Source organism: Lycorma delicatula, chromosome 2, assembly GCF_047948215.1.
Source record: "Lycorma delicatula isolate Av1 chromosome 2, ASM4794821v1, whole genome shotgun sequence".
NCBI classification, from domain to species: Eukaryota; Metazoa; Arthropoda; class Insecta; order Hemiptera; family Fulgoridae; genus Lycorma; species Lycorma delicatula.
Window position 1 is genome coordinate 235,825,646 of NC_134456.1, and position 18,948 is coordinate 235,844,593.

At 30.3% G+C, this 18,948-nt stretch overlaps 1 protein-coding gene across 7 annotated transcripts in view; it reads left to right on the forward strand.

The window, feature by feature from the left end:
• Positions 1-18,948, forward strand: part of LOC142319765 (pleckstrin homology domain-containing family G member 5-like) — a 1,099,338-nt gene that overhangs the window by 142,078 nt on the left and 938,312 nt on the right. For all 7 annotated transcript variants that reach the window (XM_075357406.1, XM_075357404.1, XM_075357407.1 and 4 more), the window contains exon 2: positions 13,154-13,637. In XM_075357406.1, coding sequence (XP_075213521.1) covers positions 13,254-13,637 — 384 coding nt within the window. In that variant the 5' untranslated portion in view covers positions 13,154-13,253. The remainder of the gene's footprint in view (positions 1-13,153; positions 13,638-18,948) is intronic.

An 18,948-nucleotide genomic window follows, 5' to 3' on the forward strand; every position in this document is an offset into this window, starting at 1 on the left:
TATTAATCTAATTAATATTTTTTTAAATTTATTTAGTTGAAAAGGAAAAAAGTCGAAATTTTGTTAATTTTAGAGCTTTATAATAATTTTGAAGTATTTATTGTCCTTTAACAAGCTATGTTGAGTTTGGGAGTAATAGTTCTATAAAGACATTAATTAAATATTTGCTATATTACGCAACAGTTCTTTTTTCTTATCCTCGAACTGTATTCAGTATTTGAATAGAGTTGTTTAAAATATCTGGTACAATTTAAACCAATTATAATGTACAGTGTAATATATATACTCGTATATCTATGCATTTAATACGTATGATTGCAATATGCATAATCAATGTATAGATGATTGTATATTACGATTAACTATTGATTATCTAGGCTAGTATATAATCAAATATTACTATTAACCATTACTGAATAAAAATTTCTCTAAAGGGTGTTTGTATATATATATATATATATTTCGAATTTATGCTCTATCGTTTATTGTATATATATATATATATATAATATATCTCCTTTTCTACCTGCTGTAAATCGATTCTATAAGCCTTACACAGTTATTATTATTACATGAATATATATTTGAAAGTGTACGTCCTTCATAGATACTATATTAATTATAAAAGTATGCAATACTTTGTGTAATACTGTAAAAGCCTGCCTCCTGAAAATAGAACAGTTATAAGTAATTGAAAATTAGTGTCCGTGTAATTATAGGTATAAATTCAATCAGAAAAGAAATTTAAGAGAAGAGCACGGGTAGATGGTTTAAAAACGCATTGTTTCGTTATTAACATGTTAGTTATATTGATATAACAGTATATTAATGTTTAGAACAGTCATTATTATCATTTTAATCATTTGTTCCTTAAAAATAAAAAATATCATTCTAACACAACATTTTCTATGTCGTTTCAGAAAAATTAGGCAAATCATATCTGATCTTAGGGAGATGAAATTTTTAGGGTATTTTCTGTTTTTTCCCCACAATTTATTTTTTACGTTGGGTATTACGTATTATATTTTTATTTTTTCTTCCAAATTAATGGTTATTTGGAGGTATTAGCACAAAAATTGTACATATAATCTAACCAAATTTAATCTACTCTCGCTTCGTTCGCTAACCTATTTTTTTATATCTACTCGTCAATTCCATTCAAACATGTGTCTTCCAAATGTACCACAGAGAGGTCCAATGTAAGCATTAGGCTTATAATTATAAAAATAGTCTAACCAAACTTAACCTACGCTCGCTAACCTTGACTAGCGAGTGTAGGTTAAATTTGGTTACATTATATTTCTTTTTATACAGATTTAAATATTACATAGTGTATACTGGTGTTCTTTGGTGGTTGGGTTTCAATTAGCCACACATCTCAGGAATGGTCAAACTGAGACTGTACAGGACTACAGTTCATTACATCAGAATCATTCATCTTCTGAAGTAATACCTTACGGAGGTTCCGGAGGCTAAAACAAAAAAAGAAAAGTATTGTGTTGTAATAGTATACATTAACGATTATTAATCGTATTCATAACGATTACGATTATTAATTATCGACAATACCATAACGATTATGTACGTATCGTTACTCTGATTCATTTCAGTAATCGCTATCTAACCTACCGGATTGGTCTAACGGTGAACGTGTCTTCGCAAATCAGCTGATCTCGAATTCGAGAGTTCCAACGTTCAAGTCCTCGTAAAGGTAGTTACTTTTATACGGATTTGAATACTAGATCGTGGATACCGGTGTTATTTGGTGGGGTTTCAATTAACCACACATCTCGAAAACGGTCGACCTAAGACTGTACAAGAGTACACTTACACTCTCAAACATATCATCCTCATTCATCCTCTGAAGTAATTCGTGACGGTGATTCACGGAGGCTAAACAGGAAAAAAGTAATAGCTATCTACTAACAAACGATTATTAATCATTAGGAAACTATTAATAATCGCATAAAATTTTTATAATCGATTATTTCGATCTAAATCGATTATGCCTATCTATACCAGAACGACACACCTCTGGACGCACCGGCCTTCTGAGCGTTCGCTCACTCGTTGTCCATATAAATTGGCCAACTGCTTTCCTGGCCGTGGCCGCGACCGCGTAAAAGCGCGTTTATCCTAAATAGCAAATATATCATTTTTAGGATGAAATATCATATAAATTTTGTTTGTTTTTTTTATTTTGTTAAAAGGTGAATAAAAAAGGTAATGAGAAACCAGTTTAATTTTAATTTTCTCTATCTATATAATTATTAGATTATGTACGTATCGTTACTCTGATTCATTTCAATAATCGCTATCCTCATACATCCACTGAAGTAATACATTTCGGGGGTTCCGAAGGCTAAATAGAAAAATAAAGATAATATTTATAATTTCTATGAAAATACTTCCAAATACCCACTGATTTGGAAGAAGAAATTGAAAAAAAGTGGCTGTCGGATTCCGAAAAAGTACCACAGGTTATTGCATAAACTCTAAAATATAAGATTGTTTTGTTAAAAACTTATTACATGTAATTTTTAATGTCAATATATAGGCAAGTCAATTCAGGCCTCACGTTATCCAACAAGAACTTAATTTACAAGACTATCCTGCGCCCATCTGGACGTACGGTGTAGAATTGTGGGGAACGTCTAGTACTAGCTATGTGGAAATTATACAACGATTTCAGAACAAAGTAGCTAGGGTTCACGCGGAATGATGAGATTCAGGATTATCTGGAGCTCCCATCGGTTCGTGAGATTGCACAACAGCGCAATGTGAAATATCTGCAGAAGCTTGAGAATCATGTAAACCACTTTGCAATTAATCTACTCGATAACAGCAGAGACGTCCAACGGTTGAAACGAGCCCATGCACTCGACTTAGGGTTTACGTAACAGTTTGGAATCTAACACCGTCAAGTTTAGTGGTGTCGTATCTAATTTCTTGTTACTTCTCTTTCTTTTTCTTTTTTATTTGTTATTAATGTTTGTTTTGTGGACTATATGGTGCTGAAATTAATGGTTTATGATTTATGACAGAGCTTGAAATTTCGTATTTGACTTTAAGTTTGCTTGCAACTGTTTATTTTGTATTATTTATTTTGGGGGTTCCTTAAGGACCTCCTTATCACGTGATTTTGTCAGGAAACTTACTTATGGCTACGCAGGAGAGCCGATTGTAATTATAATTGTTATTGAGCAAAAACAAAAACATGTAGGCTAGTTATAAAAAAATAATTATTATTTTTTCTAATGTTATTAGGAAGTTATTATTCTTAAAAATAACCACTGTGGGGGGAAACCAAAAAGACCCGAATGTTGTTTAAAAAATTAATATACGGAGTATATTAATTACGAAGTTCTCTCGGAACTTTGATAACCTATTCTACTCGTGATTTCTGATTTACGTGATTTGTAAGTAATTTCTGATTTCAAGAAAAAATAATCATTGTCATATTTATTATCTGTCCTAAGGCATATATATCTCTTAACCATTCTTGCTTCCATTTTTACTTTATTCCAAGGTAAATTTTTATGATCTTGATAGTATCCGTTTCTTTTAAGGTCATATCTAATCTTTATTCTTGTCCAGCCTCTTTTTTCCACTTTCTACTAATTTTCTTTTACCGCTTTACGCAGTCCTTCTCTCATGATTTATTCCAGCCGATTAACTTTCCTATTTATAGTCGATGAAATTAAGTTTCATTCTTTTTAACCTTCCAAATCATTTTTTCATTTTTCGCTTAGACTGTTCATTTAATATTCTCCGACCATGCCCGTATTTGAAATGCCTTTTTTTTTTATAACTTTTTCTTACTGTATATTAAGGATTAATAAGAAGACATACCGAGATCAAAACCTGTTTGGATAGTACACTGAATTTTCTATTAGGTTGTAAAGCCGTTTAAATCATCGACACAATTTTAAAATTATGTTCTTGCTCTTTTCATTTTTGGCTTCCTAAAAAAAATGAATTTGGTAACAGAATTTCAGTAACAGTGATCCACAATAACAAACTTTAACTTTTTATATAATAATATTGTTATTATAGTAAAATAGAAAATACAAATGTAAACATTTCTAGATCGCTTTTGAGTTATCCCAGATATATACGTAGGTACAGATATCACACTGAACTGATCAAAATGAATTCAGGGCTGGTCAAAATGGATATTTCCGTTGAAATCTTAAAACCGAAATTTTTCGCGATTACAATACTTCCTTGTACGGTACAAGGAAAGAAAAATCAAAAAAATCTTATCATCTGTGACAAAGCAGTTTTAAAATGTTTTAAAATAAAGGATTTTTTAAAAAGTTTTATTTATAGTCGCATTGAGAATTAACATCATTAGCGACTTAACATAACATCATTAGTTACTGTAGTATAACTGTACCGGTAAATATGCAGTATTGAACAAACTCAGGCCGACCATTCCTGAGATGTGCAGTTAATTGAAACCTAACCACCAAAGAACACCGGTATCCACGATTCAAATCAAATAAAATTCTGAGTTTATTAAAATAAAAATGAGTTTGAATAAAATTCTACCTTTATCAGGATTTAAACGTTAGACCTTTGACTTACAAATCAGATGATTTACGACGCCGAGTTAACTACTAGTCGAACCCAGTTGGTTAAAGGATTTTTGATAAAGATAATATAGATATAATTTTGGTTTACTGTGTAAAGTTCCTTCTCTCCTAGAGAAATAGAATCTAAACTTATTCTCCGCTCCTAAGCTAGGGGCTATGAAACTAATCTTCTTTATGTTTAAACTTATTTATAATCTTTATATATTAATATTAAGAGAGAACGTTTTCTCTCTCGCTCTCTCTCTTTCTTTTTCTCTCTCTCTCTCTCACTCTCTCTCTCTCTTAATCCATATTAATCTTTCTTTCATTCAAATGAAAGTAATAGACTTTTTTTACCCTTGTATATTATAATTGCTTTTGTATAATCGTATACACTTTTTTAATGCTAATAAATTGTTGCGTAATACCCACATTAATATCTTTATGTGTTAGAAAAAAATTGATTGTAATTTAATAAACAAAATATTGTTAACGTTTTTATAATTTATTACAAAACTCACACTTCTTTCACTGTAATTACGTTGTTATACAGTTTACATAACGTAAAATTAATTATTGAACTTATGTATATTTGTCTTCATTTTAAAGCTTAAAATTCGCTTTACAATTATAACAAATGAAACGAGATATTTTATTTCTCATAATTTATTTTGTTAACCTTACAACTTTATTTCACAATTAATCCTATCTTTAAAATTAATGAAGAGAAAAAAAAATTCTTTTGAACATTTTTTTTAACACTCTTAGCATAACTCGTGTTTATAATTTAAACCATTCGTTCTCAAAGTGGGCGATAACGCCCCCTTGTGGGCGCTGGAGGCCTTCAGGGGGGACGTAGAAGGCCCACAAAAAATTGATCTGTTCAGGGTGTCTAGGCAGGCGATGGCTGATTAAAAAAAAGCAAAAATTATGTTTTCCTGTTATTTTAAATTAAAATTAAATTTTTACAATAGTACAAAAAATTAAAGGGGACACATATTTTATGATAAAAAATGATTGTATTCAAATTTTGCAACCAAGAGACTTAAACGAATTAAAAAAAAAAAATTAAATAAAGCTTGAATACTCTACTTTTTGACGGTATACTTCAGATTTAAAAAATCATCAAACTAAAAAAAAATTCGTTTTAAAAATTTGAAGGTTTTTTCGTGTTATATCGAGCGCATGGGAGAAAGGAAAACTTTTCAGTAAACTGCATTAAATCGTTTAAAATCTTAAGATTTCAGCTGTAATTTCTTCTTTTTTTTTGTTTCTCTACGATTTTTCCTAACCGAAATATTCCACTTTAAAGAGAAACGGTCATTTTTGTCTTTAATGCTGTATATCTGCCGATCTAATTGATTCAAATAAATATGGGAATTAAAGGGTTTTGATCTAGTTGATCCAATTTTAATAAGAAATTGTGATGTCTAATGTAGCGTTGCAGGTTTTGGCTTTTATTCATTTTGTGCCGAGGTATTGAAATCTTTAAAAATTGAGACTGTAACCTGTATCTCCCGCTCTCAGCTTAACCCATGATCATGTTATAGTCTCAGTCATTCAGTTGGTCGAGTCCACTTTACCAACCAATGAAGCATTGTTGTTTTTATACGTGAGGTTTATCAAAGACGAAAAAATAAGTCAAGAACTATTATTTGCTAGAAATTTTGGAGACAGATGCAAAGAGAGAAACTATACGTAATACACTGGAAACGTTTTGTGATGAAAAGGAAATTCTTTTGAAGAATATTATGTCAGTTGCTGCTGATGGGGCTCCCGTTATGGCAGGGCGTCACACAGGCTTCATAGCGTACTTAAAAAATAATATTCCAGACGTGCTTGCTGTACATTGCATCAATCATCGCCAACATTTAGTTGTGAGAAATCTGAGTGAACGCCTGCATACAACACTGAAATACGTTATCGGAGCAATTAACAAAATCAGAAGCGACTAAATGACAGATTATTTAGTTAGCTTTGCGTTGCTTAAATTTTCAACCGCTTGCTAATTCACACAAAATATCGCTGGTTATCAAATGATACTTGTCTGACTCGATTTTACAATCTGTTTGACTCTGTGTTAGAGTTCCTGGAAAACAAAGACACACTGCACGACAACCTCATTACATCAAAGAATGTTATTGCGTATTTGGCAGACCTATATAAATAGTTTAATGATGTTAATCTCCAGCTTCAAGGCGACGCGACAACTTGTTCTTGATTAAAACAAAAAATGTCGTTGCTACTTTGATAGCTAAAATGCTATTACGCAAGATAAATATTGGCACATGTCAATTTAATAATTTCCTCAATTTATCTGCTGTATCCTTCAACATCAACGACTTACTGGTTTACTGCCAACACAGTGATTTCAAAGAACGATTCCAGGACATTTTAAATATGGACATACCAGACTGGGTGTTGGATCTTATTTCAAATATCAACACAGCAGGATCATCCCGGTTAGAAAAGCAACTTATAGAACTGACAACAAACGAAGAAATAAAATTAAAATTCATGAATGGCTACCAATAATTTTGGCTGCAAAAGCCAATCCTGCAACTGTACCCTGGATTATAGTCGGTTGATCGACGATTTCTGATAGCATTTCCATCGTCGTATTTGTTTGTACGTGGATTTAGTTCTGCAACAATGTTAATAACCAAAAAAAGAAATCGACTGCATGTTACTGAACGCGGCAACTTCGGCTGTTTATAAGTAAATTCGAGCCTGATATTAACAAACTCCTTAAAGCACATCAGATTCATCCTTTACATTAATGTAAGTGTAATTTTTCAGTTAGAAACAATGAACGGCATAGATGAAGTCTTACGCAAAAACTATTGCATGAAAATAAACAAGAACAAAACAAAAGTAATGAAATGTAGTAGAAATAACAAAGATGGACCACTGAATGTGAAAATAGGAGGAGAAAAGATTATGGAGGTAGAAGAATTTTGTTATTTGGGAAGTAGAATTACTAAAGATGGACGAAGCAGGAGCGATATAAAATGCCGAATAGCACAAGCTAAACGAACCTTCAGTAAGAAATATAATTTGTTTACATCAAAAATTAATTTAAATGTCAGGAAAAGATTTTTGAAAGTGTATGTTTGGAGTGTCGCTTTATATGGAAGTGAAACTTGGACAATCAGAGTATCTGAGAAGAAAAGATTAGAAGCTTTTGAAATGCGGTGCTATAGGAGAATGTTAAAAATCAGACGGGTGGATAAAGCGACAAATGAAGAGCAAATATTGCGGCAAATAGATGAAGAAAGTAGCATTTGGAAAAATATAGTTAAAAGAAGAAACAGACTTATAGGCCACATACTAAGGCATCCTGGAATAGTCGCTTTAATATTGGAAGGACAGGTAGAAGGGAAAAATTGTGTAGGCAGGCCACGTTTGGAGTATGTAAAACAAATTGTTGGGGATGTAGGATGTAGAGGGTATACTGAAATGAAACGACTAGCACTAGATAGGGAATCTTGGAGAGCTGCATCAAACCAGTCAAATGACTGAAGACAAAAAAAAAAAAAAATTTTTCAGTTGAAAGCTTTGTTTTAATTATTGTATTGTTATATTGAATATGCTATCACTATTATTGTTATATAACTATATAGATGCAATTGTAATTTTTTTGAAAGAAATTTTAATAAAAATACTTCCAAATATGATTAAATATGCGTTTTAAGTGCTCTTATTTAAAATTTAAGTTTCAACTCGGTAATAGGATATGCCAGGTTTACAAAATATAATTGTACTTGCTGTTTTTAAGAACGCATCTTAAAAACAACAATTGCAATTATTATTTTTAACAGATAATAAATTTAAAAATTTTGCAGCGCTAGAAACTTTTTGATTCTCAATGCGGGCAGTAGGCGAAAAAGTTTGAGAATCCAAGATCTAAACGTTTTCTTATAAATTGCATAACGTAATTAATCTTTTCTTATTGTCTTTACTGAATACAGAATACATTGTAATAGTGATTTTCAAGTTACTGGTTAATTAAAAAAGAAAAAATGGCTATTTACTCAGGATACGGTAATTTAACAAATAAAATAATCTGATACCTGACTGAGAAACCTTCGTTTAAATAGTAAATTATTAGTACAACCGTGATGAAGTGGTATTTAAAAAAATAAATATATTTTTAAATTACTATTACCTTACCTGCTGCAGTGTAATTAGCGTAAATACTATTGTACTTCGTAATAACATATTTTTTTTATTAATTGCTATTTTGCAATATTTCCTCTCATAAGGCAGAGTGCCAGGTAATTATTTTCTTAGAAGTCAATATGTTGTACTACAACGTACAGTAACACGTGAAACAAAATATTTAATTTGATTTTTATTTACGAGTAACACTTCATTTACATAGTAATAATACTTTTAAATAATAATATTTTATTATTATTAATACGAATATACTGGTTTAATATTAAAAATATACTAATATTAATTGAAAGAACAATTTGTTTAAGTTTATCAATAAACGCTCAAATTAAGCAGATACAGTAGAAAATACTAGTTATAAGGCATATCTTTCTTTTTTTAAATTTCTTTTAAAGTTTTATATTGATAGGCCTATAACGTTGTGTTAAATTAAAAAGCAGCGAAAATAGAATTTTTAAAATTGTTTATCCTTCAAAAAAAGGTGGTAAAGTATTGTATGACTTTCCCGGGTAATAATAAAAAAAAAACTGAAAGGGTTTGACCCAAAAAAAAGAAATATATATATATATTTTAGAGGTGGGGAATAAATTTTAAGAAATATTAATTTAAAAATGTTCTTACAAAAGTAAAGCTTTATAAATTTGCAGAAAATCAGCGGTGGTTGTGTCAGGGCTTACGGTCGTTGGTTTAACGTGAAACGTGACAGACTTTGGATGAAGTTCCTCCGAGTTAAATGGAAGAACCACCATTGCATCTTTTTTTAACAAAAACTGAAAGTCTCCAATGGAAAAATTTAGTTTCTTCATTTGGTCAACTCTACAGATAAACTGGTCGGTCTGTATGTCAGCGAGTCACTTTTAGTGTACTTGACTGAAATAAAAACGAGACATTGACTACGTACTAAATTTAATTTTAACATAAAACAGACACTAAATGGTACATGATATTTATTTCGATTAATATTCGACGACAATTTTGTTCACTATTGGTCTGTTGTATGAGAAGTAAGAGCCATAAAGTATAATAAGCAGCAGTAGAGGTGCTCGTGCCGTCGGCGGCGTTCATCGAGTGCGCCGTGCCAGCTTTGCAACGCTCTCGAAAGTCTCGCTCGCTCGGCACCAAACATTGGGGTACATGTGCGTGGCCCATAACATCCCCTTTCTAAGGATGTGCGTAATTTATATTTTTACCGCTGGTTTTTGCGCGGGCTGAGGCTAACATATTGAATTTTTATACTTTATTACATGTTTAATTTTTACATATAGGTATTGTCCAAAATACACATATTGTTACTTAAACGATCTATCTCGACAAAATTCTAAACACAAGCACACGAATCATCGCGCTGTCATGCCTAAATCGTGACCTACACTCGATGGAAATGAGCGAGAGCGCCAAATTTTGGCCGATCTGCGCTGTGCCTCCTCTCCGCCAATCCGCTCGCCAGTGACGCAAACTCAAAGTCGTATCTGCGAGCTGACCATGTAAGTTGTATTATGACACCGCATTTACGTCTCTGAGACTAACAGTTACAGAGTTATTAATGCAAAACGATAGAGACCCTTTCGTTACGCTACAAAGTTTTGTTGTGTTACCCGTAAGTTTCAGTGCGATTTTAAAGAATTTCATGTCAAAAACAGTTTTCTCTAAATTAAATAACCCCTTCAATAGAGGCCAAAAGAAGAAAAAGAAAATTTTCAAGAAAACATTTCTGGATTTGAGGTCCTGGATCTATAATCAATAGATAAAAATATACACATTACTTGGTAGCTCTACATACATTTTAAAACTTTTTTGAAAAATATTTAAACTGAACGGAGATAGAGCAAAAGAAGAAATAATATGTATTTCGATTTTAAGAGGTGGGGTTAATTTTTTTTTAAATAATTTTTTAATTATTTATATATGCATTTTAAGTAACAAATTTTCTTTAATAAAAGTTTTTCTAAAATGCGTCTGAAGAAAATCGAAGTTATTTTTTTCGCGATATCCCGCCACCTCCTGAAGGAATTTTAGAAAAAAATTACTACGATCAATGCCCCAAATATAGAAATATTTGAGACAAATTTGAAGAAAACTGGTTTGGTCAATCCTAAGATATAAGGCCAGAAGGCTATCTATCTATGAGTCATTTTGTTTTCATAATTATTGTACTCTATCAATTAGGTTCACGTATTTTTAAATATTTTTAGTTTCTTTTTAAATATACGTTGAAATCATTTGGTATAGGGAAAATTCAAGGAATTAAATGATTATTGGTTTGTTATATTTACAGTTGGTGTCTTTCTTTTTCCTGTTTAGCCTCCAGAAATTATCTTTCAGATAATATTTCAGAGGATGAACGAGGATGATATGTATGAACGTAAATGAAGTGTAGTGTTGTATATGTCTCAGTTCGACCGTTCCTGAGATGTGTGGTTAATTGAAACCCAACCACCAAAGAACAGCGGTATCCACGATGTAGTATTCAAATCCGTATAAAAATAACTGACTTGACTAGAATTTGAACACTGGAACTCTCGACTCCCAAATCAGCTGATTTGGAAAAACGTGTTTACCGCTAGACCAACCCGGTGGGTTTACGGTTAGTGTCCTATCAAAATTTATATTTCCTGTTTCATCTTCTTTTAAAAACTAAGATAGGCCATCCGGGCAGCGTCTCGGAATGGAATTATTGGGTGTCCGAATTGATTACCTCTTGTGTAAATATTTTTTTTTTTGAATGATGAAAATTGATATAACGAAAGTTAAATTAGAAATTTAAGCAGAAATTGATACTAACGATTCAGGATTTTCCGCTAGTGATCGGTAAATTTCGGTGTTAAACTAAGAGGGACGGACACACACACAGACAGACACGCATACAAATGGCCTTTAATAGGGAAGGATATATATATAAATGTTACCGTGAAAGACCGAAATAAGAGTATGTTAATAATATTCTCTGGTGAATGTCGTCACATACCAAATACGTCCGTAAAAGACCGAAATATTTGCTTATATTATTATACATATTCGCCAGTATATATCGACAAATACGAATGATGACTGTTGAGGATAGAAAGGATAACTAAAGATTAAAAAAATCACCCAATACCAATCTTTAAGGCAAATAGATTACCAGAACTCCTCGTAAAAAAAGGAAGTTTAAATTTAAACCAAACGTAACCTAAGAGAACATAGGATACGTTTGGTTTAAATTTAAACCAAACGCTAACCTAACCTCGTCTAATTACCCTTAAATATACTAATTATATATGTTATTCTAGAACGTTGCAGGCGATTAATCAAATTCACCGCATTCAGCATGCTCTGACTGTGAAAGTTAAATAAAAATATTTTTATAAAAAAATTGAACAAAGGGCAAACCATCTGACCATTTATATTACGTCGTTATTCGTCCATCCATGTAATTAACATATTCTGTATATCCTGATTGGCTCTTTTAATTTAAAAAATGCTGGAAATTTGATTAAATATTTTTTTATAAATAGAGTCAATTTGATTAATCACCTCCAATGTTGGAGAATAACATATAACTTGTATATTTATCGTTAATTAGACCAGGTTAGCGAGCGTAGGTTATGTTTGGCTTAAATTTAAAGTTTTTTTGTTTTTTTTACAAGGATTCGTCGTAATGTACTTACCTTATAGATTGGTAATGGGTGATTTTTTTTTTTTAATTTCTAGTTATCAATTCGATTCCCACCAGAGCTTATCTGTGCGTGTCGACATGAACCGGCGAAGGTCTGAATAAGGAAATATTTCGGTCTTTCACCTGTGTATTTGGTATGTATCGATATTCACCGGAGAATGTAGTAGACATTTGCCAGATAACGGTATTTAAAGGTTTATCGGTAAACATATATATTTGTTTATTTTTTTAAAATTAGTTAATTATGGTAAAACGGTTTAATCTACTATGAGAAAGCGTTAAAATTTAAGCTCTATGGTTAAATACAACAGCAATATTAATCGGATTAACAAAATATATATTATTTTATTTAAATATTTATCATAAATATTTTATTTATGGAGGCCATGAGAGGCCCATTATTTTTTCCCTAAAAATTCAGAGAATTATTGGGAATCAAATGTGGAAACTTGAAATTAGTAGTCGGACTTATAATCCATTTTCATTTCAGTAATTTATTTGCAGCTGTATTTAGCGATGGGTTTAACCTCAGTAAAACATTTATTTCCGTAAAACATTTCAGTAAAATGTTCATGAATTCCTTTGAATTCATAAATGTCTTTAGATTGTTTCACAAATAATATATTGTTTGATATTAATAATATTTTAAAAACGGATGTATTTTTAACTTCCGTTGAGATTTTTTTTAAGTTACGTTATTAGTGAAAGTAAATTATATTCAATTTTTTTTTTTGTTTAACAGGTCAAGACAATAATTACTTTTGAAACTTTTGTGGCATTTATTGTATTAGAATAACAATGAAAATTTTCTTTAGTTTTAATAAGAAAGTGATTTTAAACATATGTTTTTTATAAATGTTAAAAAAATGACATTATCAAATCAATTAGAAGCGTTAACAAAAAGTGATAGAAATATCGGGATGAATACAAAAAAAGAAAAAGACAATGATTACGAAAAAAAGAGTGAATATTCGTTTATACGAAGAAAGTTAATACAACTAAGATCTGGAAGATGGAGAAGAGAAAAAAGTCCGTTGGCATCAGACGGGCTTACTAGAAGCCTCAGCATGAGTAGAGTTGATATTGTTAAGAGAGAATTTATTTGGGGTGGATCTTCACTTCCATCCTTAGATGAGAATTCTACAAGAGAGTCTTGTGAACAGAGCAAGCAATCAACCCCTTCAACACCTTCAGCATCGCCACCTGTACAACACAGGAAACCAAAGGTTTGGTACTTTTTTTATATTTTTTTTTATTAGATGTCATGTTTATAACTTGAAAATTAGTTTTCATACGTTAATATTTTAGGTTTAATAAATTTTTAGAATTTAATTACTTTTATTACAATTCAAATACTGTAAAATAAATCCTCCGAATATACCAAATTGAACCACATAAGCTTGCATTACTGTAAGTGTGTGTGTGTTTAGTGTAAGTGTGTGATTGAGTATTAAGTTTCTTGAAATTTTAAATTGTATCCACAGTTCTGAAAGAACAAATGATGGTCTTCAAAATTGCAGATGATGATTCTTTAAAATTCTAAAATTATATCCGATGTTGTGGAATATATCCGCGGCCGGTGGAACAAAATGTCGAATCAGTTGCCGCCTTGGTTTAATAATTCGGTTGGGTTTAAACTATTCTAAGTATTATTTTATTCGCTGGGCCATTTATCCTTGTTTTGATTAATTTGACTTTTTTTTTGTTTGCAAAAAACTTATGCTTCATATATGTAACAGTTATAAATTAATTATACAAGACTGTTAAATACATGTTCAGTCTCTTGATGGCTGATACTAGACTGACAAGAAGATGATGAATCCAATTTTGGTTTTTTAATTCTGCTATAATCACTATTTCCAGTTAAATCAATAACACTAAAAGACTTTTTATTCTTTTTTATATTGTTATTATCATTATTATTTTTACTGTGTGAAATATCAACATTTTTATATTTATCAATACTTCAGGACTGTTTTGGATTTTGCAGTTCGTTTAATTTACTGTTACTATCAATCCTTTTTACTGAATTAACATCATTAGAAAATATTTGTTGATACACTTTCATATTAATATTATTGTTATTATCATTACTTTTTAAAGAATTGACTTCATTTTCATTTTTACAATGCATATACTTGTATTCTTTCTTTACCTTCTTTATGTTTTTTATCACGTTCACATTCTTTGTGTCTAACATTATCATTTTTTTTTTTTATGCCTCCTGGTATCTAAATCTGTATCTGAAATACTTGAGCTGGTTTCGTAGATTTATTTGTATCCGTATCTGAAACAGAATCTGTTACGCTACTACTCTGACAAGAATGCGTAGTTGCCCTGGAATCTTGTGTGTGATCATATCCTCTTGTGTGTGTGTGTGTGTGTGTGTGTGTGTGTGTGTGTGTGTGTGTGTGTGTGTGTGTGTGTGTGTGTGTGTGTGGTATACCAAATGGTATATAAATAAAAAAAAGAAATTCATTACTATATTCTTACGACAATAATTGGTATTTTATTTTGTTTCTTAAATAGTGTTTATTTTCTAAGTGTTCACTGATGATGATTGTTTAACAGTTGAAATGCTTATTTAATTAAAATTATGTTTATTCAAACGGTTTTCTTGTTTCTAATTTATGTAATGTTTTCTTTTCAAATATAATTTTTTTTTATTTTAAAGAATAAAATTACATGTAAGTGAATTTTAATTCACTTACTTTTAACGTTCAAATTAAATTAAGGAATTCAATTTAATTAAGGAAAGTACATCAAGTAAAATATTCATTACACATTTCTTAATACATGATATACATATAATCTATTTTTCATTGCGGCATAAATTATATTATAGCTTGTTTTATTATGGTATACGTAAGTATAAATACAAAATAAAAAGTGTAAATTTTTATATTTTTTCCCTTTCTGGTGTGGGACGTATTTTGCTTTGTTAAATTGTTACAATAAGTACTGATTATTAATAACTATTAAAACTGTTTATTGTTGTGAGTGTGTGTGTGTGTTTTTTGTGTTTGTTTGTGTGTGTTTTACTGTCAGCCCACGCGCGCACATGCATATTTGTTGAACAATTAAGCAATTCATTATCTTTTTATTGTTCTGCTCTCATTATTGAAATATTGTAACAGAACTTTCCTTGTGCTTAAATGTATATCTTCTATGTAAAGTAGAATTAATCTTTTAATTTTATTTATAAGTCTAGAATTAAATTTCCTAGTTATATATAATTTTTTAAATTTCAGAAAATTACTTCTCAGAATAAATATTCAAGAGCTCATAACAATTACCTCAGATTTTTAATTTGTAAATATACTTTACTCATGTTTAGGGTATTTAAAATAAAAATATGTTTTTAATCTTCAATTTTATATAATTTGCAATTTTAACAGGAATTAATATTTTTCTTATCAAAAGGAAGTTGTAACTAAATATTTCCTAAACTTAACAATTTTATTTATTTTTTATATTTTGCTTTACCGTGAATTATAACTGATGTAATTCTAAATTTTAGAATTAATAATTTGCAATTATATAAACATTTCCTGTTTGAATAAGTCTTCGGAGTAATTTAAATTAGGAAAAAATAAATATAATAAAAAATGTTACTTCCCCTACCACGTTTTCAGTTGATTTAACAAGAAATACAGTCCAATTAAATTTAATATTTTCATCTAATTATTTTTCCATTGACAACGTTCAAGAAATCTTTAGCATTCCTTCAAGTAGTATTTATTAATAAGTTTAATTTCTTCTAGATTTTTACTTTGCCGACGAATATAGCTCTCTATCTTTTTACCTGTTTAGCCTCCGGTAACTACCGTTTAGATAATTCTTCAGAGGATGAATGAGGATGATATGTATGAGTGTAAATGAAGTGTAATCTTGTACATTCTCATACCTGAGATGTGTGGTTAATTGAAACCCAACCCACCAAAGAACGCCGTTATCCACGATTTAATATTCAAATCCGTGTAAAAATAACTGGCTTTACTAGGACTTGAACGCTGGAACTCTCGACTTTCCAAATCATCTGATTTGGGAAGACGCAAGATCAGCTGGACCACTAGACCAACCCGATGGGTGACGAATATAGCAGCTAGGATAACTACATTGAACGGGAAAATATGGTGATGTCAAATTTGGGGTATCGGTTTTTTTTTGTGCAAAACTTTACGTTTTATAGTCTAACTATTTCATCTAGATACAAAAACAAACGTATGTATTTGCGTAAGTATGTTTTTCCCATTGCTTTTGGCATTTAATCTCAGGGTTGACATAAGCGAATTTTCCTTAAAATTTGGCTCAAATATTTCTATATATGAGGCATTGATCAAGGGAGTGGAGGGATATCGCGAAAAAACCAGACATTTTAGAGAAAAATTCATTAAAAGAAAATTGTAACCTTCAATGTACATATAAATAAATTTATTTATTTATTTAAAAAAATAAATAAAAGTTACATTCTTTATTTTTAAATTGTAGAAACATTCCGGTAAAGCCGGAAAGATTTTGTAATGAAAAAGCTGTTCACAGTATAGATGCGATACATTACCAACTTTTTTCTGTTTTTTTTGTTTACTTCAAAATTATAGTAAGCAATTTAAAATTAGAATTAAAAAGAGATATTGTAATAAAAGCATAATAATAATAATAATGATAATGCAACATTATTTTTAAAAAATCAACCCTCCTCTTAAAATTGAAATGTATGTTTTTTTTTTGGTTCTGTCTCTCTTCAGTTTAAATATTTTCTAATCATTTTTTTTAACTTTGTACTTCACATATAGAGCAATTAGCATATAGCAATTAGCATATAGAGCATATAGAACAATTTTTTTTTAAATTATAGATCTGGACCTAAAATTACCTACATTATGATATATGAATATTTTGAGAAATATTTTTCTTAAAATTTATTCCCCACCTCTAAATACTTCATATTCTGTTTTTATTTTTAGTTCTAACTATTTTAATCTTGATTATTTTTTTATTTATTTATTATTAAATAAATACAAAAAAAAAATTATATTAAATTATACAACTTCTTTGGTTATTGTCGTGATTCTAAAGAAAATAGGAGCAGAAAATGTGAGGAATACAAAACAATTAGCTTAACTACTCGTGCATTAAAAATCTTAACTAGAATTCTGTACAGAAGAATTGAGAGGAGGGTAGAAGAAGTGTTACGAAAAGATAAATTGAATTCGGGAAAAGTATAGGCACAAGGAAAGCAATTTTAGTGCTCAGATTAATAGTAGAAGGACGATTAAAGAATAACAAACCGACGTACATGGCATTTATAGACTTAGAAAAGGCATTTGATAACGTAGACTGGAATAAAATGTTCAGCATTTTAAACAGTTTAGGGTTCAAGTATAGAAATAGAAGAACAATCGCTACACATTTACAGGAACCAAACTGCAACATTAATAATTGAGGAGCATAAGAAAGAAGCAGTAATAAAAAAGGGAGTCCGTCAACGATGTTTCCTACCCTCGTTACTTTCTAATCGTTACGTAGAACTAGTAGTTAATAATAATGTTAAAGAACAATTTAGATCCGGAGTAACAGTGCAAGATGAAATGATAAAGATTTGCTGACGATATAGTAATTCTAGCCGAGAGTGAAAAAAGATTTAGAAGAAACAATGAACGGCATGGATGGAGTCCTTCGCAAGAACCACCGCATGAAAATAAACAAGAAGAAAACAAAAGTAGTGAAATATGGTAGAAAAAAGGTAGATGAACGAATGAATAGGATGAGAAAAGACTATAGAGGTAGAAGATTTTATATATTTGGGAAATAGAATTACTAAAGATTGACGAAGCAGGAGTAATATAAAATGCTGAATAGCACAGGCGAAACGTGCTTTCAGTCAGATATATAATTTGGTTACATCAAAAATTAATTTAAACATCAGAAATGCATTTTTGAAAGTATATCTCTGGACAATTCAGAATAGAAAATCTAACTGGCTGGGATATATTAGGAAAGGAGACGAATCAAAGTTAAAAGGATCAGTAAAAGATGCAAAGAACAGAGCTGGATAAGAATACAAATTATAGATAAATTAAAAGAGAATGGAAGCTATAAGGAAGTTAAACGTTTACCTGTAGAATGGATGTGGGACATGTTTTAGCACTAACAAACCATTTGATGATGACGAGAAGTTACTTTTCGAGAACAGGTAGAAAACAATGATATTGTTGGTAATTCGATGAAAATAATAAAATATTTGTAAATTACTTTACAAAAATTGAACCCACTATAAAATGTTCTCTTTTTTTTCTAAATTCAAACGATTATTTAAAGCTTCTGTACTGAAATATTTACAAATATATACTTTACCACGAAATATAATTGTCGTAAGGTGTTCAAAAAGTGACTCATGGGAAAACGAGTAGTTAAAATAGTTGTTTAAACTGGCCTCTATTATGCGATTCACATAATTTAATTCGACGTTGCTCTTAAACACTTGTAACGTTTGTTGAGGAATTGCAGTGACACATCGTTCAATTTCGCTCTCCA